At 41.0% G+C, this 22,236-nt stretch overlaps 2 protein-coding genes across 2 annotated transcripts in view; both read right to left on the bottom strand.

Annotated features, from left to right (window-relative positions):
* sipa1 (signal-induced proliferation-associated 1) overlaps positions 1 to 9,191 on the bottom strand; it is a 43,567-nt gene extending 34,376 nt beyond the window's left edge. Inside the window, exon 1 of the mRNA XM_073479994.1 lies at positions 8,950 to 9,191. The gene's annotated coding sequence lies outside the window, so the exon portion shown is untranslated. The remainder of the gene's footprint in view (positions 1 to 8,949) is intronic.
* A 3,687-nt stretch (positions 9,192 to 12,878) lies between these two features.
* Positions 12,879 to 22,027, bottom strand: LOC141007158 (histone acetyltransferase KAT5-like). Its single transcript, XM_073479511.1, has 16 exons — positions 21,955 to 22,027; positions 21,808 to 21,874; positions 20,757 to 20,825; positions 20,456 to 20,592; positions 19,623 to 19,691; positions 19,366 to 19,536; positions 18,474 to 18,644; positions 18,315 to 18,389; positions 16,811 to 16,879; positions 16,309 to 16,557; positions 16,120 to 16,209; positions 15,879 to 16,019; positions 15,688 to 15,781; positions 15,421 to 15,580; positions 15,230 to 15,311; positions 12,879 to 14,412 (listed from the first exon to the last, which is right to left on the bottom strand). Exons 1-16 carry the CDS (start codon positions 21,973 to 21,975, stop codon positions 14,278 to 14,280), a joined length of 1,800 nt encoding a protein of 599 aa, XP_073335612.1. The 5' UTR covers positions 21,976 to 22,027; the 3' UTR covers positions 12,879 to 14,277.
* Between the last annotated feature and the right edge of the window lie 209 nt (positions 22,028 to 22,236).

Genomic DNA, 22,236 nt, shown 5'->3' with positions numbered 1-22,236 from the left:
GTGACTCTTCACTGCAAAGCTTTTAATAGGGTAAAATGTGAATTAATGTGGCTGGATCTGATTCAGAAAATGAGTTCATTCTCATGCCCAACACTCGCTTTAGGCATCCTCAATCTTCCCCCCCTCCCTCCCCCCCTCACCACACTGCGGACAGTGAACTGGGCCAAGTCCAGAGGCTGCTAAGTGGATGGTACTGCAGCACTCCCTTTTTTGTGTAATGTGTTTTATCTCCCTTTTTCATTCAAACTGTTTGCAAACGTCAGTCGGAGCTATTGGTCCCCAAAGACACATAAGCCTGCTGCATCGCCAGCACCTGGTGCTCGATTTTCGAAAAAGAGGAGAACTGTTAGGGCGGCAAGAGAACGAGCAGGTTGTTGAGGAATATCAGAACATTTCAGCCATTTCTGTGAGAAATATTTTGCAGACTGGCACTATTGCCAACACGTATGTCTATGTCATGTCACGTGTATATTACACATGTATCATCACTACTAGAGTGAATTTTGACTGTTGCTGTAATGATGTTTTCACACAACCCTTCAAGGTGACAGATAGACTGCCAGAAGCGCGGCTGCATCATTTAAAGAAGTTGTTGGTGGTTAACTCCTTCACCATTCTCACACATGTCCTCTCATATTTCTCTCTTGTCAGTAACGTTGCAGCATATCAGTGCTAATTGGATCTTTCAGGGTTAGCGTAACAACATGTTCCCCCTGTGACATTGACATCTACTTTTCCTATTTCAAAGATCAGCTCCAAAATGTCTGGAGAGGAAAGTATTTCAATTAATGTAAATTTTCTCCAGGTATTAGGGAGTACTACTGCATATGTGAAAAAGTAGTATGAAGCCTTTCGTGGCTCCAGAGGGAGCTGCATGTAATTTGATAGATTGTCTCCAGTGATGTCAGTCAGTGGCTAAGTTGCATTGTGGGTAATGTAGGTACCAGGTTTTAAGTGTCTAGCATTTCATTTAATAACGCTGTTGGACTGATAAGGGACAATTTATTCCACGCATTCCTCTTCCTTTACAAAACCTTGTGCCTACATTACCCACAATGCAACTGAACCAATGAGTTTCTCGATCACTGGAGAAAATGTATCAGATTAGATGTAGCTTTCTCTGGAGCCACAAAAGGATTTATACTTTTTTTTCACATATGCTGTAGTGCTCCCCAACACCAGTAAATGCACTGCACTGCCCTTTAAATGCAGCTCAAGGAACAACTGGCAACAAGACTCTGTGAAAAGCAGTCATTGCCTGCATCAGCTCTGCTGTACAGCTCTACTGTTGTGGATCCAAGTTGAGGTCAAGCCTCTCTCTGGTCTACAGCTACAGCACGATGAAGCATCATCTCCACACAATCAAAAACCTTCAATTTCAAGGAGAGCTGCCCTCCTTTAAACCTGTCCTTCAAAAAATTGAAAATAAGTCTTCTGTGTTATAAATTATTAATGAGGCTGGGCCAAGGGGGCGAGGGTTACCAAGATGTTAATTATTCATTGGTTGGTTCTCCTTTGTCCACTCTCCAACCACCGGGGATGCACACTCAGACCAGAGCTGATTTGTTATGATTTATATCTAAGTCTGCGTCTTCTTGCGCAGATGTGCTTCAGGTCTTACTGTAAAGCAGCATGGCTGAGGTCATCCAACATGACTTCAGAGGTGCCTGCACCAGTTTCAGTTCTTTTTTTGGTCCGTTTTAGCAAAGAGGTGGTCTTTACAAAGAAAACAAGCTGCTCAAATTAGTCACTGGCAGTCAGAGCGGCACATGAAATAAATGTATCTAGGGATTGCTTTGTATTACTTTTTGCCCATGATGGGGGCATAATTAGTGAACTTCCCCCTTCAGTAAATGCAAAGAGGAAGCACGCTCAGAAAAGCTCCGTCTATAGCATTGTCCATATTAAAACCTCACTTCCTCTTGTAATAAATAGCACAACTTACAAATGATGCACTCTCAAATACAGTCTGTAGTACTATTGTTTCAGACACAACCTACGTGCTGTTCAGGCACAGCAAAAGAAAGTACCTAACTCGCTATTCTTTGACAAGTGATTTGCCATGACATCGACACTGTGCGCTGGCAGAGTACTGCCACTTCCTGTGTATCTGAAAATACACCTTGTGGCAGGCCATGTGTGTGACAGAGGAGGAGGGGGGGGGATTTAAGGCCTAAATGTGAGATGGCTCGACTGCATGTGTGTCTTTGTGTGCCTTTGCTGACTCTATAAAAGCCTTATACATGTGGCACACAGTGACAGGAAGAACAGCTGTCCCTCTGTGACTGCCGTGTGTGTGTGTGTGTGTCTGCGTGGGCGTGTGAGAGAAAGGAACTGACCCTCAGCTTCATGACTGCATCTATTATGTTGAGATACGGTTCACTGTTACTCCTCCGTCATCAGTGGAATCGGCTCTGAGGCAGAGGAAAGGAGATTGCTCAATATTGCTTCAATAGCACTCTGAACTGTTACCCTACCTTTTCTACATGCAGAGGAAGAGACGCTGACCTCCTCCGCTTCCTCACTGTCCCTATTGTCTGCTGAAATGTAAGCGAGTGCCCATGAAATGGCTGCAGCACCAACACTAAACACACTTATCACGATTTTTTCGGCTGAAAATATTTGAGAACTGACTGCAGTGAAATAAGTGATGCTTGTGACTTGAGGGTGCTGCATTGGGCCATTTTGGCCACTTCCTAAATGTTTGCCATCAAACTTAGAAGCTACACTGTTTCAGCTTGTGTCCAATATGATCTCAAAGGACACAGTACACAGTGCAGACTCCGGTAAAGTCTCCCATCAGAAAGGCTCTATATGTTTTTTGTCCATTTTCCCTATTTATATGTTATTATTTGTGTTTATTATTTATTATTTGGAGTTGGCACCCTTTACTTGGCATTACTGCCCCCGCTGTACTTTACTCGTCCAGTATTTTGTTCTATTACAACTTATTTTTGTCTTTCCTATCATCATAAACATAATACATACTGACATTATGCATTTGTTTGCAATAATAAAGAATACAGAATGAGAGGAAATAAAAAAAAGTAGACTATATGTGAAAGACATCCATGTATTGTGTTGCAGTGATATCTACTGAAGTTAGCATGCTAACCAGCTAGCCCCGAGCCGCTTGACGAGAACACTAACACTGATAGTAAACAACACTAACAATGATAGTAAACAACACTAACAATGACAGTAAACAACACTAACGCTGATAGTAAACAACACTAACGCTCTCCCAGTGGGGAGCCAGCTCCTGGTCCGGACAGAGTTAGCTAATGGGAGCACTAGCTGTATGGCTAGCTGAGCTAACTAGCTGATAGCAGCTTCAGTTAGTTAGCAGTTAGTTTGTGATATGCTGCCCCCTATTTGTTTTGAGTATTAATTCCACACATGGCCAATTTATACATACTGTACCTTTAAATGATTAACCAATCATCAACTAATTTTCTTCTGATCGACTAACTGATTATTTGACTAATAGTTGCAGGTCTAGTTTTGGATTAACTGATTGTAAAATATTAGCATTTGCAGGAAAACCAGCTCCTTTACCTTGAGGCTAATTAGCTATTTTCAAAAAACAAAAGGTCCAGAAATCCTAATTATTCAAACGTCCTACTAACACACTATTTTGGGAGGAGCTAACGGTACATCTGCTCTACAGACAAACACCGGCTGCAGTTTGCAGCCTCTCTTGCCTGGTGGCCTTGTGTCATTCACACCATGGCTCTGCACTTTCTGACCTACTTAAAAATGAGCAGCTCGTGCACCAATATGCTAACTATGAGGATGCACACAGCGGTTGCTTTACTGGAGCTTCTTCTGCTGATGAGAAGAAACAGCTTCTGCGAGTCTGTGGCTTTACACTCGTGAATGAAAACACGTCACATGCGTCACCGGGACGCTGCTATGTGTCGTGTGAATTATTAGTGTGCACTAATGCTCGCATGGGATGAGTCACTAAGCCATTACGGACAGAAACCTGCTCAGTTGTTAAGTTTATCAGTGACTGCCTGGAGCAAGCATTTTTTTTATTTCTGGTGCCATTTTTTTTTTTCTTCACTAAGGTATAAAATTGACACGTAACCGCTGTAACTGCGAGGCACATATTTGAGTCCCATTAATTAAAATGAGCAAGAATAAGAGAAGTGTGGCAGAAATGAATTTCAAAGCAAACGTCAGACACCTCTCTCCTCCCCTCACCCTCACCCCTCCGGCTCTCTTCCCCTCTATGCCACTTAGGTCACATCTGTCAGTCAGTTTCTGGTGTGCGGTGGCTGCGTGGGGCTGCAGACAGACAGCGAGGCAGCACCGAAAGGTATCTGCTAAAACTGCTCTCACTTCTTCATTAGCGCTGCTGCCTTTAGCATGTCTATGAAACAGTTGAGGTTGCAACTTCCTCCCCATAGTTGTGACAGAACAAAGAGGCCCTTCAGTCTGAGACAAATACGTTGATAATCTCTAACATTTCACGCAAGGACAGAATATTCCCCACAAGGGTATTTTTACACTCCTCGCAGTGTGGAATTTTTTTTTTTTGCCTTTTGATCTGTATCTGCCAAGTATGAGGATGGAGTGACGTGGTGCGGGCGTGAATGGTCGGGCCTGGTCTGCTTTCAGTGGCTCTGAATACCCTCGAGTGCACTTGTCCTGTAATAGCAACGTGAACAATGAGAAGGAGCCACTGCACCGCTTAATGGTTTAATGTATGTATGACATAACTGAGAGGGGTGTTGTGATCAAGGACAATAAGCCCAAATGAAATGCGTTTTTACAACATGCAAACATGCTGGGTTTTTTTTTATACGTGTGGGTTTTCTAAATGTAAGTGTTATAAACATAAGTGTTCATAGCAGATGCTTACATAAATATGTCTCATGGAGGCAGCTCTCACATATTTTAGGACTATTACATCAGGGTTTTGTTGTTAGAAACCCCAGGCTCGATTTCTTATTATCTCTCTGTAGAAAGTACAATAATTATGCAGACTGTTTCATTTATCAAAATAGGTCCAAAACATCATTCATCAATAATGATGATGTTCTTTGTAGTAGAAGCAGCCATTTCTTTGTTCATCCTTGACTTCACACTCACACAGCCAATGGATTTGTGAGTGGTTTTTGAAAGGGATATTAAAGACTATTATTCCTTTGTGTGGTTTTAAAACTGTATCAGGAGGTTTGACTCCCCAAATATTAAAAATTCTTTCACCAAATATTTGTCATACTAACAAATCTCTACTGTGCAGTCTCGAAAATGATACAGCTAAAAACAGCCTCGGACTAACCCAGAGGTCTGATCTTCCATTAAGAGCAGTGGCCAACGGGAGGGACAGGTGACACCAAAGAGCACGAGCTAAGAGGATCCACCCAGTGGCTTACACTGCCAGCATCCTGCCATCCGATGAGGAGAAGGCTCCGCCTGTCCAACTGCCTTCCCTGCTGAGCCCCCCCACAGGGAGACTGCCGGGGTGTAGCCATGCAAAATGGCTCCAAATGAGAGGAAAGATATGATGCTGACTCAGACCAGAAGAAAATCTGCCTGGTAACCCTGCGACATGTTCGTCTGTATCTCAGTGACTGAGTGCAAAAACATCTCAAAGTCAACTCTTTTCTTTCTGGGCAACTTTTTGTTCAAATATCCATACACGGGCAAACTGGATGTAACTATAAATAACTTTTTTGCTGCCTGTATTTTCCTCGCATTATCAAACGAAGACTGCTGATCGTTGATCATCCGGTGCTCTGCGGACAGAGAGTCGTTTTGCCACGGTGTCGTTCAGTACAGAAGCAGGACAAACAGTGTGAGCTAAAGTTAAAATCCTGGCACAGAAACAGCACCAGGAGACATCGGCCTGGATCGAACAGCCCTCACAGTGACTCAATCTTACTGCACAACTGTGTGATGCTACTAACAGTCATCATCATCATCATCATCATTCAGTGGAAAGCAAACAAAGGTTACTCACTTCTCCACCTGCATCTGAAAGAGCAACAAAAACACGACACTAATCTACAATCCTTTGTGTCTTTTCATGGTTTGGTTTCACAACCGTGATGATGCTCTCTGTTGTCAAAGGTTACAGTCGGCACAGAAAGAGACCGAAGCATTTAGGGATTATTTTAATGGCATTACCTCTCCGCTGAATCTGAATCCACAACATGACACACATACACATATACAGTCAGGCTCTCTTGGCTCTTCTTTGGTGCAGGAAATAAAAGTAGGCCGATCGATTCGAGAGTCTCCTCTGACTCTGCTCCCCTCCTACTCAACCTGGAATAGTAGCACAGAGGAAGCCTCCCAGAGGACAAAAAGACACCCCTCAGTTTTAAAATTATCACACTAAAAAAAACCTGAACCCTTGTGCGTGTGTGCTATTTTTTGGTCACGGACATTTCAGTTTATATCTTGAAGCTTGGACAACAAAAAACTTTCGTAGGAGTCTTTTTGGATTTGTTCGGCGTTTCACACATTAAAATAACTCACCTCTAGTTCGACTGCTTCTGGACTAAAGAACAACAGACGAGTCAGAGGCCTAAAACATTCGGGACGACTGTGTCAAATGTATTCAGACCAGATGAGACTCCAAAATGTGCACATCAAACTGTGGCTGAGACGATGAGGCAACATGTTTGACCACTGATGAACTGTTTAAGTCATCAAACAAAAATGGCAGTGTTCTTTCTCTGGTTCTCTCCTGACTTCCTCCTTTTTCTCTGCTTTCTATGTTAGTAACCTAAATAATAGAGCTCTGATGAAGACAAAGTGGACGAAACGTGTGATTTTCGAACGCATGGCCTTTTAATGATTCAGCCACAAACTGGCTCAGGGCTACTACTACTACTACTTCAATAGATAGGCCTCTGTCTCTGCAACACAATACACAGACACCTTCGACATTATGACAAAACTCTTATTTCGTCACATTCTGATTGATAATTTCAGTTCATTTTTGAATGTTTTAGAATAAAATTCTTACATATTGCACCTTTGATCTATAATTAACCTGATAGGAAATTGTTAGTTGCAGTCCCAATTCAAAGGTGTCTTTTTCTCGTCGACACTCACACAAAAAGCTGTAACAGACAGACATGTAAGGGGCCACGATGGCTTCAGGTATTCTGATGTTAGTAGGCTTTTAAATATAATTTGGCTTTGTGCACCTGCTCTATCAAGTAATACACAACTACTTTGGATTAAGGTACTGCTGACACTGGTTTCAAGATTAAAGATTCAAGATTAATCTAACTGTCAATATAATTAATAACGAAATTGATCTATTCATGGCAGAGTGTTGCGGACGAGTTCAGGAACCTCACAGCCTGAGGACAGAAGCTGCTCTGTAGTCTGGTGGTACGGTAGCGGTTACTTCTGTATCTTTTGCCGGGCGGTAACAGGATGAACAGACTTTAGCTGCTTATCTATATTGTATACTGTAATTGCAGCTCCGTGTGTGACAGCAGCAGCCGAGTTGGAAGCATAGGCGGCATACTGCCAGCACCGTTGTGTCAGTGCACCTCAGACACACTTATCATAGAGAATCACTGTAGGTAGTTAAACAAGGTGGATTTTCACACACACACACACACACACACCTACCTAACAGCCCTGCATTTAAAGTTGACCCTGATGAAAAACACAACACACCCTCCTGCCAGTCTCGCCAGGAACACAAACACAATGCCACCAAGTCCCATCCAGCCATCACACATCCTTCCTCCCATCATGTCAGCTCCAACTGCATTTTATTGTCTCAAATGCTATCGTGAACCACAGTGAACACCACACTGCATGAGGAGCCATGCGGCTCAATGTAAATTAAATGGCCCGTCCTTTGAGTGCACTGGCTTATGTAAGCTGCCGCTGCTTGTCCTCCCCCCCCCCCCAAACCACCCCCTCCCACCCCCCCCCCCCCCCCCCCTCCCTGCCTTTCTTTCCCCTCAGCAGCTCTAACCATCCCCTGAAACCCTGATGTCTCGTAAACACACAGCCCCATCCTAAATTAGAGAGTGCAGGGGGCTGGTGGAGGAGGAGGGCGCGGAGGGAGGGAGGGAGGGGGGGGGGGGACCTGACTCCTGCATCCCTCATTTTCTCTGCCACCTTGAAAACAACACCCCAATTCCGGTTGTGGCTTCTCCATTCCATCATTGTTTGTGCACGTCACATGCAGTGGTGTTACAACGCTCTCCGTCCACACACATCCCCCTGCATGCCGCACACTCATCTGGCCTTTGAAAGGACGCATCCAGAAAGAAAAACCTGCTCCTCTTCTTTTTGTTCCTGCATCTTCTTCCTCTGTGTCTCTCTCTCTTTCATTCTCTCAGTGTCCCTCCATCCCTCCCCTCCCCTCCTTCCCTCCACCTTGCCCTCATCTCTGAGTCCTGCAGCCACAAGCGCTCTACAGCGAAGGTTTCGCAGTGGCTTCTTCGCAATGTCATAACACTGTTTTTTTGAGACGATCCTGCCCCTGCACAATGGAGAGAGACAGGGAAGATGATGATGGGGGGGTTAGTGTCGGGAGAGGGGGAGGAGGGGAAGAGGGGGGGGGGGGAGGGAGGCCGGGGATGAAATGCGACAAAGGTTGCTGGATCCGAACCTACAATGTCGCGTGTAAATGCTACGTAGAAGGCTCGCTGGGTAAAATGCATTTTTAAAGAGCTGACAGCAACACAATGGGCAGAGAGGCAGAAGGAGGGTAAGCTGGATCATGATGTGATAATGCCGAGCCATTATTTCATATCCTCTGCTGCTCTCATACATTGTCTCTGCTTGGATTGTGTGAGTGGAACAGCATGCCTGTACAGAGGTATGTGGCACAACACGGTGTGCAGATCCATCCATCTGAATTCATTATCATCAGAAAGAGGACGCACACGGGGAGGCTGGAATGTGAATTCTCCGTAATCTCGACACAGAAAGGAGAGGAAAAAAAAGGCTTACCTCCACATTTCAGCTCCGCTCGACCCTGCCTTGTTTCATCCTGTTTCTCTCTGCCGACTCCCTCCCCTTCTCTCCCCATGACAGCATTTTTCTGCTATCTATCTCCACGGTGAGGCTCTTTTCTCCTCCTCCTCCTTCAGTTCCTCCTGTTCTCTTCCTCTCACCAAAAATAAAAATAAAGCAGCAGAACGCGACACTTCCCGATCTCTGTGTCTGCCGGCTCCTTCTATTCTGTTGTTAAAGTCAAGAGGCAGGTTGATTTGTGCCGTCCTCCTCCCTCTTCTCTTTCTCCCTCTCGCGCTGATTCTATTCCATTCACATCACACTAAAGCCAACCCCCCTCTTTCTCCTCCTCTCTCTCTCTCTCTCTCTCTCTCTCTCTCTCACACAGCTTTACCCGGCCTCTCTCTCCTTAACCCCCCCCCCCATCTCCTTGTCAGAGAGAGGTTGAGGCAGCGACAGACAGCAGTGGCCAAAAGGAGAGCTCTCTGTGTCTTTTATATATAAAATGTGCTGAATCAAGGACGTTACAACCACAAATGTGCCAGATTAGACTCTGATGCAATGTTAGATCAAGCGTTTCCCCTCCTACAACCTCTCAATCTCTCTCTCTCTGATACATTAATGAAAAGAGGCTCATTCTTCTGTGCCAAAACAGACATTTCTGCGCAAGAGAGATAAAGGCTCCGAAGCAGACTCGAGGGCAAAGGTGAAAATGGCAGTGTGTGTGTGTGTGTGTGTGTGTGTGTGTGTCAGTGTGTTTATTTGTATGTAGGCACCTCTGTGTACTCCCCAAACGTAGTCAGCGGAGGTTTGAGACCATAACAAACAATCAACCTGCTTCAGAACAATGAGAGCTCAGGAGTGTAACAACACAGCTCGCCCTTCCCATCTTTAAAATAAAACAAAACATACCTGTGAGCTCAGATTAACCGTTTAATGATGCTGATGGGAGGGGAGGAATCACGCTGCTTAACCTACACTGCAGCACAGCCAAGTGTCCGGCACCATCCCCCTAATTACTGTATGGAGTGTCGTCCCGGCCGTACCATATGGCTCTGTGTGCTACCAGGTCAATGGCTCTGGTCTGGGGTGAGGGGGGCCGGGGAGGAGCCTGCGTTGTTGGTGGCATGTGTCTCTGGGAGATAAGAAAAATAATAACAGAGGCACCAGTTGAAGGTAGTTTAACAGTTTTCTTTAAAACAAGCGTACCTCAGAGTGTGTTTATCAGGGGATGGTTGGTGTTGTGGGAGTTTGCTACTTCCTTGTTTTAATCTGATCAATAAGATATTATAAATTATATAAAAGTGGAATTTCACCTGACACCTTACATTTCCACGTGACAATAAAAGACAAATATGAATGTTCAGACGGATCTAAGATTATATCTCATTCTGATTCCATTCATGCATTTGATTTACTGGGATGTAAACAGTAACATTTTGTGCAGTACTCAGAGCTGGAGCATGACTTGTGATGGTGTGAGATTTTAAAACTGTTAGTCCCACCAGAGGTCATTAAGTAAATGAAATAGCGCCACAACAATCAGTGCTACAGTGACACCATGTGGAAATTAAGACTCTTAACATGCTTGAAGCTCTGCAGACGAACAAATGTGTCTTTCTTACGTTTTGTCCTCGTTATGCAGTGTTGTGAAAAGTACCCAAAAGTCGTACTTTTAATAAAAGTAACAATATAATTCTAAAAGGCACGCATATGAATAGTACTTGAGTAAAAGTCTGATATTAGATGAACTTTATCAAAAGTACAAGTAAAGTAAATATTTACATGTATGTATAAACTGTATACTATGGGTCGACTGATGATCAGATCTGATATTCAGCGTTCTTCTGATTAGCATGCTAACCCACCAGCCTCATCTTGTCGTGGTGCTACATTACTGTGCTAGTTTCCTAGACCAGGGACGTAACATTAAATCTGGACACCGCGTTGGAGGCGGAGCCCCATTCATTCCTATGAAAGCTGCTCAGTGGCGTTCAGCATTTAATCTGGTTTGTTTTGAGTATCAATTCGACAGGGGACCAATTCTTACATATTGCACCTTTAATATGTAAAATTGGTGGAGTTACCCTTTAAGAAGCTGCTGACAGAGAATCTTTGATGGGTTTTTTTTTGCTTGAAAAGTAACTCAAACATTAACAACATTAGTATTCTGTTAATCACATCAGTTAACTGACTAACTGTTTTCACCAGCGTACAAACACCTGTAGCACAAATGTACTTGTATCTCTGAGGTCCAGATGACAGAGTGCGGCACCATTCAGGAATCAGGATGAGGAAACGTGCTCAATGTCAGGAAGACTTCCCAGATGAGTGATGTGAGGAGGATATTAGATTAGTGTGAAGTTCCTCTCAGTCCTGTGGGGACTGCTGTGGCTCTGCCAGGTGTGATGTGATGTGATGTTGGGAGGGAATTCACCAGAGCCAACCATTGTCACTATTATCTTACTCTGCTTAAAACACTGTACAGTATTTGTTTTGAAATAAAAAATAATGTGAAAAGAAAACAGCTAATAGGCTGATAATGCAACAGCTTCAGGCCTGGTGTAGATAATAACTGCAATGATAACATGGAACAACAGATGTGTTCAGCCCCTGCAGGTAAAGCAGTCTGTTTCTAAAGGTTTTGCCTACCTTGTCCTGTCCACATGTGAAGGTGTGGCTCAGCAGCCGCCATCAGCTAACCCAGGAAAATCAATTATCTCCCCCCTGACCTGCAGCGGTGAGTTCAGGCTCCTCACTCGGTTTAGGAGCATATTTAAACAGTTATTACGCATCTACCTGTGCGCGTGGACAACCAGAGTTGATCCAGAGCAGGTGTCCATTTGTTGTTCAAATTTAGCCAGTCCCTCGCCAGCTCTAATACAATTACAATGGCGAAGTTGCAGATTGTATTACATTTCCTCCGTCGACGAGCATCCCTCCTGCCTAATTTTAGCCTGTGGTCTGAACTTTGTAATGAGATTTTGGACACACACAGACAGAGGACTTCACACTGCTGCCCCCTGGTGGCCATGACACCAAACAGCATATGAACATACAGTATACATATCACTTAGTCTGTCTATTGGTTTTTTTTAGTAGTCTGCAGTTTTCCAATATTGATACATTCACTTCAGCAACCTCTGCACTATACCTGTGGGTTTCTTTCCTGTTTATACACTACAACCTTGTTCTATAAAAATACTGTATACTGAATAAAACTGCAACTACAGATTATTTACATTAGCAAATAATCTGTCAGTTTATTTCAGGATTTAATGATTAATGGTTTAGGTTATAAATTAACATTAAAGTAAATTCAACTTGCTTTTGTTTAAAGTCCAAAATCCAAAGAAAGCAGCAATTAAAAAGCTAACAATTAAACAGCTGAAACCAGTAAATGTTTAACATTTTTTCTTGGAAATTACTTATTTGGAAATAGCTGGTGATTAAAGCTGCTGTAAGTGTTATTTTCTTTTTAAAATGAGTATTAAATAGCTCTATCTTCCAACAGTGATCGCTGTTTTAGTGTTTGGTCAGTAACCCACATCCTTCCTCTTCCTGCAATATAAGAAGAGAAATCTTCTGGTATCCCTGCCAACTTTATCCAATCAGGACCGACAACTCCAGAGCAGGATCTGGTACCTACAATGGTGGAACAGAATAAAGCTACCAATTCCTGCGCTCCAGCCAAGTGAAGAAAAATGCTTAAAGAAATAAAGAGGCAGAGAGCTGCCTCAGGTCATGCAGGTGTGGTGACGTAGAGAGGAGGGAGGGGATTGCCAACTGCAAAACGGACAGGAAGTTAGCTAAAATGATGAGAAGGTTTACAGCAGCTTTAATTTCCTTTTAGTTGATTAATTGACTAATTATTGCAGCTCTACTACAGGAAGACAAACTTTTAAAGACACATTAAAAAAAACACGTTATGGGTTTTTAAACATGTTTTTTTTATCAATTCGACAAGCTTTTCATATCAAATGTTCAAATCATACTCTCAACTGTGTTTCACTTAAAGATATACTAAATCATTTCAACAGGGTAAATTCAACATCCTTTGTGACATGTAAACATAAAAACACAAAATGAACATAAGATATCACTTAACGTCTTTTCCTGTTGATATTGTGCAGCCAGTTAGTTTACATTAAGTAAAAAAAGAAAAAGACAACTGTACACAAAATTTACATTCCTCTAACAGTTCAACATGGCTTCTGTCTTCTAAGCTTTTTTTTTCCTTTTTACAATCAGGTTCAGTATGTACAGTTAGGGGGGAACATAAGTTTAACTTGGGGAATTGATTTGTCTCTTTGTGCACTGCACAGATGACGATGACAGGTTATGTGAAAAAGAAGAAATATTCACCTGAATGATCACATAGAGCATAAATACTATTTAAAACACAGGGAAATGAAGAGCAGAGGTAACACTGTGAAAGATAAGAATCCTGAACTGACCATGTTGGCTCTTTAGCAACATTATAACTGTACTGATGTCTAATTTAAATTTTTTTAAATGCATCAAAACTGTTTATTGGAATTTGTAGCATTCAGGCGATCCAACAGAATCCAAATAAACCAAGAAATATTATCCGAGTGTTGAGGTGTTTTTGAAGCCTGCACACTTAATATAAAAATCACTATTCAAAAGTAGAAAGTGGTGACTAAATTCTGGAGTGCTGTTTAGACATTAATGAGCTCTACCAGTACATTTTCCATCAACTAATGTTTCTCAGTTTTGAGTAAAACAAAAACATTATCGTACTGGAAAGAGTCACAAAGAATTCTGCTGACTTATGTTACAAACAAACCTTTCTTGGATACATAAATACTTTTAATGACATTGTGGCAGAAAGAAAGGACGTAGATGAAAACACGCTAAGAAATCCCCTTTGTGGTTTTTACAATAATGTGATGAGACAATTCACTAATGAGCTCAAATTTGTATCTATAAAACCACCATCTTGTTTTCATTAGGTTTGCCACTTTAGGCTTGAATTTACACTATCAAACAGATACCACGTGTCACTTTTAACGCACTGTCGGTCATAAACAGGGTCTTTCACACAGTAGAAGGTGTATTATTTGGTGGTGTCACTATCAACCAGTCTCTGTTTTGTCCCCAAGTTTGAATTCACAATATAGATAATGAATATTCACAATAAAAGTGTGCGCATCTACAGAAAAATTGTGTTTGTTGTTTATTATCTGAAGAGGAGTCCTGGGTTCCAACAGGTTGCAACAGCTTGACAAAAACCTTTCTCTGGTCCACCGTTTGTTTGGAGTTGCCGTTTGGAGAGGGTGTTCAGTGAACCAGGTGGGGTATCTACCACTTGCCCCTCTTGCTCCAGTCCTTAGGTGTGAAGTGAAGGCATTTTGGATCTATGCGCAAGTGTCTCTTCTGCATCGCTCTTTCGTGTCCATCCACAATGTCCTCTGAAAGAGTCAGGATGTACTGACCCTGGATTCAACAGACAAGACAAAGCCAGCGTCACTAAAATCAGCATTTGTTTTCTGTGCTACTTGATTGGCTATCGACAATTGACGTTTGAAAGATTGACAGAGAAAGTTAGGCGCAACAAATGGTTGTCATGTTCAAGTACAGCCACAAAAGCATTTTGAATGGTGTATTTATTCCTGTAACACATGTAAAAGGGGACAAATCAACTGTAAACTATATTAATAATCTGGCTGCTGAAAAACAGACGCTTTGGTTCCGAAGGAGATAGCGTCAGTACATACGACTAGAATACAGACGTTTGGTGGTAATTACTTAACTACACAACGTCCCCCGATAATACTAGTCCCATGTGAATGGCGCTTTAGTAGCGTGTGGTTTCGCATATTGAGTTTTGCTAAGTGATAATGCAGTTAGTTACGCAGGATTTGGAAGCACAGGCTATATTAACTGGCACTGAACTGATTAACTAGATTGTTTTAACCACAGGAACATGGATACACATTAATTTGATTGATGTTCTATGTAGCTCTTACCTGTGGTTGCAGAGCAAACATTTTGGCATCCTCTTCCAACAACTGAATAGGAAGTTGTGTAAAGACTAATGACTAAAGTGCAGAGGGCCAGTGTTTTACAGTGGAGGACATCAAGCTACCAACTTCTGTTGTTTCTCAATCTAAAATTTAGTTATTTACAAGACAGTTCAGACAGCTTCCCATGCCAACCACAGAGATGATAACTCTGTGTTGAGGCAGAGGCAGATGCTCTACAAAAGCTGCAGATGCAATCAGAAAGGGCAGCGTTGAGGATGGTCTCTCACCTTGTAGTAGTTGATGAGGTTGAGGTACTGAAGCGTTGAAATGACATCTTCTTTCTTTACACTTGTGATCTCGCTGATCTCACTGGAGGTTTAAAAAAAAAAGGAGTCACATGAAAAGGGACCCAATAAGTTCTGAAACTGATTCTTGCAAGACAATTAAAGGCTGAGAGATAAAGCCAACAGTCACATACTTGATGGTGATCTGTGGTCTCTCTCCATTGTCAGGTTTGAGGTCCATGAGAATTTCGAGGATGGTCTGGGACCAGTAGGAGCGATAGGACAAGAGGCCGAGGTCAGAAAGTGGCTTCTCAGGAGTTCCGGTCTTCCCTTCTACCTTTGACAGCTCGTAACCTGAAAAACAGACAATGAAAAAACAATTACCATTGGTGAGGCAGACACAGAAAATTCCCCAAAATATCTCCTGAGTTTTATGCCACTATTTTTGATTAAACACTTACTGAACTCAATGAGCAGTTTCCCATAACCTCTCCGCTGGTAGGGAGGCAAGGTCAGGATGCAGGCAACGTTATAATCTTCAGTCGACTCTTTTTCCTGCACACAGAAAACCAAAGTTAAGTTTCGTTTTCAGAACCCCCTGGTTCAATAGGGTATATTTCCAAGATTGATCAACATTGCATCATTTGTGTACCTTAGAGAAGTATCCCACTATGTGGAAGCCTTTGGAGTCGTACTCGGTCATAACATAGAACAGGAAAGGGTCTGTGTCGTAATACAAGGTTTTGTGGTCCAGGAAACATTTAGCAAGTAAACACAGGTTCTGGGAATAAGTCTGGAAAAATATAAGAGACATATCAATCAAAATCCAATCAAAACAAACAAAATGTTGTAAAAAATGTTTAGAGGTGATATAAATATATCTCATCACTAACTTTGTTTTTCCTGCCGTCAATCTCAAAGAATGAGATGGTGCCTTTGCGGTAGATCTCGTTGCCTGGCGGATGTCTTAGATTACATTTTGTCTGTCAAAGATGATGGACACAATGAGGATGAGAGCAACATTCAGGCGAATTTAGGAGCAGGAGATTAAGGGCTTAAGCTGGTGACACATTGATTCTTACCAAATGCCTCTGGAGACACTTCAGGCTTTTGAGGTACTTGAGACAGAATTCACAGAGGTAGAGGATGGGCAATGTGGTGAGTTCCTGTGGGTACGGTGAGAAGTACCAGGGCTTCAGTCTGTGACGTCCCAGCTCTATACACTCTATGTTTTTCATCCGGGTGACAATGTCGTCGTGGCTGCGGTCGGACACCAGACTCCCCGTCATGCGGGGCGCAGTAGGGATGCCATCTGAACTGTCCTGGGAGTCCTGGTGGTTAACAATGTCAACATGAGACACATTAAACACTGTTGGTGTAGTTATTTGATCAAATGGGAGTAAATGTATTTTGAGATTTTCACAGATTTCTTCAAATTAGTAACATGTATAATCAAAATTGTGGTACGTGGCACTAAAAGGACTGAACTTGGGTCTGAGGTAAGGATCGCCTCCTTTTTATTGGACCCACTAAGGCACAGCTGAATTTGCAAAGCAACACAAAATAACAGGAAATAAAACAGACCTCTGGTGGTGGTAGAAAGACACTGGCACTTTGGTTGGTTTGGTTGTTATACTGCAAAACCTTTATCATCTAGCAGAAAAAGACACAAAAATACAGGCTTTTGGAAACTAAAGAGGGGAATAAATTGATTCGTATTTACACTGAACAGTTTGGTGAAGGGGCAGATTGACAGCAATATTGAACTTCAGTGTCATAATTGTAGTTTTAGTACACTCCAGGGTGGGTTCATCAGGAGCCAGATGGCAATGCTGGCACTCAGGAGGTAGTGATAGAGATGTTAGAGGACAGATGAAGAGTGAGGAAATGAGCAAACAAAATGTTAAATGTTAGACCAATTATTTCATGTGGGTTTGACAAATCATTGTGTTAACTTATCTGACAAACCCATTGGCCACTGTCATCAAAGATGATGTGAGAACAAGAACTCGAGATGTCAGCTGCAGCAACAACCTAAACTCAATACTACAGCTGAGCTGCTCGATTCAAGAAGCTTGATGGAGGAAAATAGAAAATAGAAATCCAGCGGAGGTCTGACCGGACAGGTTTATTCATTTTTCTGCCTCATTTAGTTACAATACATCTTTTTTTAGTGTGTATAACTGCCTCTGCTCTTCTGCTTGGTAAAACCAAGAAGACAAAGAGCATAAAGTTGATGATTATTTTGTCAGAGATTTGAAATACAGGGTTACACATACACATCCAGGTTCCTTATAGAAGATTAAGGTTTTCTTTAATATCGTACGCCTGCAAATGTCAACATGTAAATAAATGCTCCTCAGTGTGAAAGTAAATTATACAAGACTGGAAATCTTGTAGAAAATGGCAATTAAAAGAAAAGGATGTTAGAATGTAAGAAATGAAAATGAATGAAAGCACTGGATTTGGTCCACAATACCTGCTGGTATGTTATGTCATTATGTTTATTCATGTTAGTTACTGAAATTTATGATTCAATAATCAAGCATTATTCAAACTGAAGCAAGATTTTAGTTAACATCGATTTTAAGCTCAGAAACATAAAACAAAACAATATTGTAACATATAATGTAACATATAAAATTAACAAATTAGAAGAATTAACTGGTAAATATTTTTGCTATTTTGAAACCTGCATACTTGGGGTGACCAAAGATGGTTATACAGAAAAGAAAAGAGTAATCTATTAGTATCAAATTTTAGATTCATCTATTGCAAAACAATTTATACAACTTAAATCCTTCTCACATTAATAAAGGCAGCATTTGTAGTCAAATTGGCTTGAATACTGGAACAGATGATAAAGATAAATAAAACTTAAACATTAGTGCAGCTTCTGTGCACCAATTTGATTTTCTCGCCTGCAGAATTAGAGAATACTCTACTGTAAACTTACGTATACTGTATATGTGCATTAGTTTGCAGTGCTCGAAATAAAAGAGGATAAAATCATACTGACATAAGGGATACGTTTGAAATGAGTAAATAATAAGCTGGCTGTAAAGATGAATATACTGAAGTTACAAACCTCATCAGGGCCTCCACAATTAGCTTTTCTCTTCCTCCCGGGCTGTGAGGGGACGAGTCGCCGGGCAGTGCCGTTCTATTGTTACAAAGAAATTACGCATTAGCCTATGAGAAAAGACTCCAATGTAAACAATGAAGAACCCCATGTGATGTCCTGTACCGTTGTGAGCGAGGAGAGCTGTTCATGGTCTTCGCGTGACTTGAAGGTGTTGGTCTCCCTCACAGCAGGAAAAACAGATGCCTGAGTGGCTTCAGCTGAACTTGGCAGGGAGGGCACAGGGGTGGCCGGGGATACCTGAGTCGCCAAGGGGACGGCCTCTACTTTCCTCTTCTGCAGCAAACAAATGTTGTTAGACATTTGGCTTAAAATGAGTACACATTGACACTTAACTGAATCAGGATTTTTGTTTCCAATCATGATTTTGGGATTCCTGCCACACTAATGTAATGATTAAAAGCTGGGGACTGTTATGAGCTAAAACTGTTTTGATAGTCACATGACAATTTAAGTTTTAACAATTTCTGCTCATCTCCAAATGAAAATAGTCCAATGTAAATTAAACCTTATTTAAGCCTGGCATTAACATGCAACAGACACAAATCAGCTGCAACTGCAATAGGTTCAGCTGAAATGTGTCTTCAGGATTTTTTTGGACTCCTCTAAAATGCCAATTGGTCCTGCATGAACTAGAGATGTGCATGATTAGTCATTTAAATGTTTCTAACATCACTAGTCAGCATCAGACTATTCAGGTAAATTAATTATTAGTATCAATTACTAACTTTAATAATGCCAATTAACTGCTGTGTCCAAGATCTTATATAAACAATGTTTTTGGACAATATTTAACATAACAGATTATTGTGATTTCTTACTTTTAGACTAGTTGATTAGTCAAAGTTTAAACGTTAGTAACATCCTTAACTTCAACAACAGCATTCTTTTAGCTAGTTTCAGTACATGTGAAAAAGAAATTTCATTCAACTCATAGAATAATCAATCTTCAGCACTACACAAGAGATTTCAACATAAACAGAGAATACCAGCTAACCTTGACAGATTTGAAGCTGAAACGTGGCTTGACGTTTCCAGTGCAAACACTTGACAAATGTTTGGATACACTGTGTGTTACACCACTTCCAGATGTGATCTGCACAACTTGATCATCATCTTCTTTTTTTGTGTCATGGTTGTTTATTTCTTGATTTCCATGACCCGACAGCTGTATGATCACACAAGATGCATGTTAACACCAGGTTTAAACAAGGATTTTTAGTCATTTCTTGAATGGGTAAATTCAACTTGTACCGGTGTGGGGAGGGTTTTGCCTCTGGAAGGAGCTGTGGCAGGTTGTAGGTTGAGATCTAGACTCTTCCTCTGAATTGAATAGAAAGGAAGAGAAGTGATGGGGTTAATTGACATTCATATTAACCCTCAGATTAATACTCAAACATTCACTGTGTCTTCAACAATTGACACAGCATTTAAAATCTGTGGTGGTCAATTGGAATTAAAATCAGATCTGAAAAAGTATGAATTCTAAAAGTCCAGATTGAAAGTGATGATTTCAATATTTCCTTATGGGTCGAGGCTGGGCTGAATGTATAATTTTGTGCCAATACACATAGCAAACGCATCATATATTCAGCTGGTAGCCTTTAACAAATAGTTTTTCCAGCAGCACTCAATATACTGGAGGCCATCAGTAAAGTGACCATGTAAACAGTCGCTAATAATCATCAATGAAACTGATTAACACACAAAAATGCGACTTATTATTGACCACTGATTACAAATACTAATTTAACTTGTTTAAAATCTACACTATACAGGTTATCATATCCAGTTAGTAATATTCATGACATAAGAACTGTCACTGGCATTAACTTTTAAATTCTGTGAGCATCTTGAAGGAATAAATAAAGCTGACAGAAATATGACTAGTCTCACTAATCTAATAGAAATAGCATTCACAGGACTTTATTGGAGCCATTTTACAATTAGTAAGAAGTAGATTCTAACTAGGACTGAACAATATGCAATATGATAATTGTTCAGCCCTAGTTCATACTGAATAAACTATTGTCTTAACAATGTTTTGGGGGCTGACATGAACATTGGGCAGCGCAGCATACACTTACCACTTCTCTCTCTGGAGAACTGGGACGGGAGCCTGGAAGACCATTCTTGGTTGGTGTTTTAGCTTCTTTCTTAGGGAACTGAAGCTTCTTCATGTCCAGCCTGTCTCCTGTGACCCACTCATCCAGGCGCTTGTTGACTTTTAACACAAGCAATTTCACACAAACAAGAATACATTTGTTCTGATGCTTCTGTGTATGTAATTCTGCTTAGAAAGTTACTTTATACAGTTAAAATAACAGTTTACATTTCAATAATAGTTCAAATGTCAAAGAAAAAGAAGAAGTAATAAACTGTACTCACAGTCAATGTAGTGAACATAGTAAAGCTTTCTCAAAGAAACTTCCTTCACACTTAGAATTTCAGCCAATGCTGCAAGAAAGCAAGAGAAGTCAAACCAAAATTTGAACTGAGCTGTGTTGACATTTAAAACAATTGTGATGGACATCCTGAAAAAAACATTATAGATTTACCACCATGCACAACAACTGTCAACAAACAACTGACAGCTGATGAAACTACTTAAAAGACTTCCAAGTAACTTTCAGTACTTAATTTGTTAATAGACAGAAGATTTTTCACAAAAATACCAAATATTTGTTGGTTTAAACTTCACAAGTGTGACGAAATACTGCTATCAATATTATTTTTTATTATTTTTATTGAAGGTTGAGGTCTTCACTGAGCTCTAGGAAATGCTGATGGCCATTTTCACAATATTCTGAAATTTTATAAACAAATAATTTCTAATTTAAAATATGTAAGCTGTCATCCGATATTAAAGAACACAGGCAAACTGTGTGGACTGTTACATTTTCAGACCTCCAACGTGGATTTAAATAATAAAGAGGAAAAGATGGGAACATCTGTTTACTCACAAAAACCTGTGACAAGGTGTGGAGAATGGTTAACTTTTGATAAAAGGGTAAAAATTATGCCAAAACGTTTGAAACAACCGCACAAAACCCTCTTGGGTGAAAGTTCACAAAATGTTATAAAATATATTTATTTATGGTGAGATGTCAAAGAATAACGATGCTATAATGAGCTGTTTCAGATTTGTAAACACTAACGTTAGCCTGATGTCAGATGTATTTCGCCTCGTCTTTCCCAATAAAATATATTTTATAAAAATGTTCCTTACAGCTGGCTATTGAGTTTCCTGTGGGATGTAACAGTGGTTTGAGCAAGCATTTAAATAAAATAATTCACATGGTACAACTGCATGTGCCGCTTGTCAGTGTGGTGTTTACAGTGCTTTAACTAGAGGCCGTGGCGTCTGCTAACAACAGCTGAGGTTCGCTAGTTAGCATTAGCTAGCTTAGCACAGGAAAAACAACCGGACAATACTTACGCCATTCGTCCTCGTGTTCTTGGTTTTTACGAAGAACGGGAAGGCGACAGCCCTCGACAATCTCGACCTGTAGAAAATAATACGTTAATTTGCACCCTGAAACTGTTCAATGTCTCTAAAATAAAAATATATCGCCCGAAAACCTACCGAAGATGAGTTGTCCGCCATTTTCGAAATCTGTGAGAGCAGGAGCAGGGTGTTGTGGGAAAATGCCGGTCTACAGCAAAGATGAAATAAACAGCAAGATGAGCTCGAATGTGTGGAGCGGAAGTCGGAAAACAAACCCGGAAAATAGAAGTAGTAGTCTTTTTCAAGAGGTGCGTATGCCATCTGAACTTTTCTGTGCTTCTTTTTTTCTTTTCTTTTTAAATTAATCTATGTTCTAACAGGTTCACACTGTGTGTAACTTCGGTATTACATTGTTCAAAA

This window comes from Pagrus major, chromosome 13 (genome assembly GCF_040436345.1).
Source record: "Pagrus major chromosome 13, Pma_NU_1.0".
NCBI lineage: Eukaryota > Metazoa > Chordata > Actinopteri > Spariformes > Sparidae > Pagrus > Pagrus major.
The sequence above is the reverse complement of the archived record's forward strand: the minus strand, read 5'-3'. Positions and strand labels throughout refer to the sequence as shown.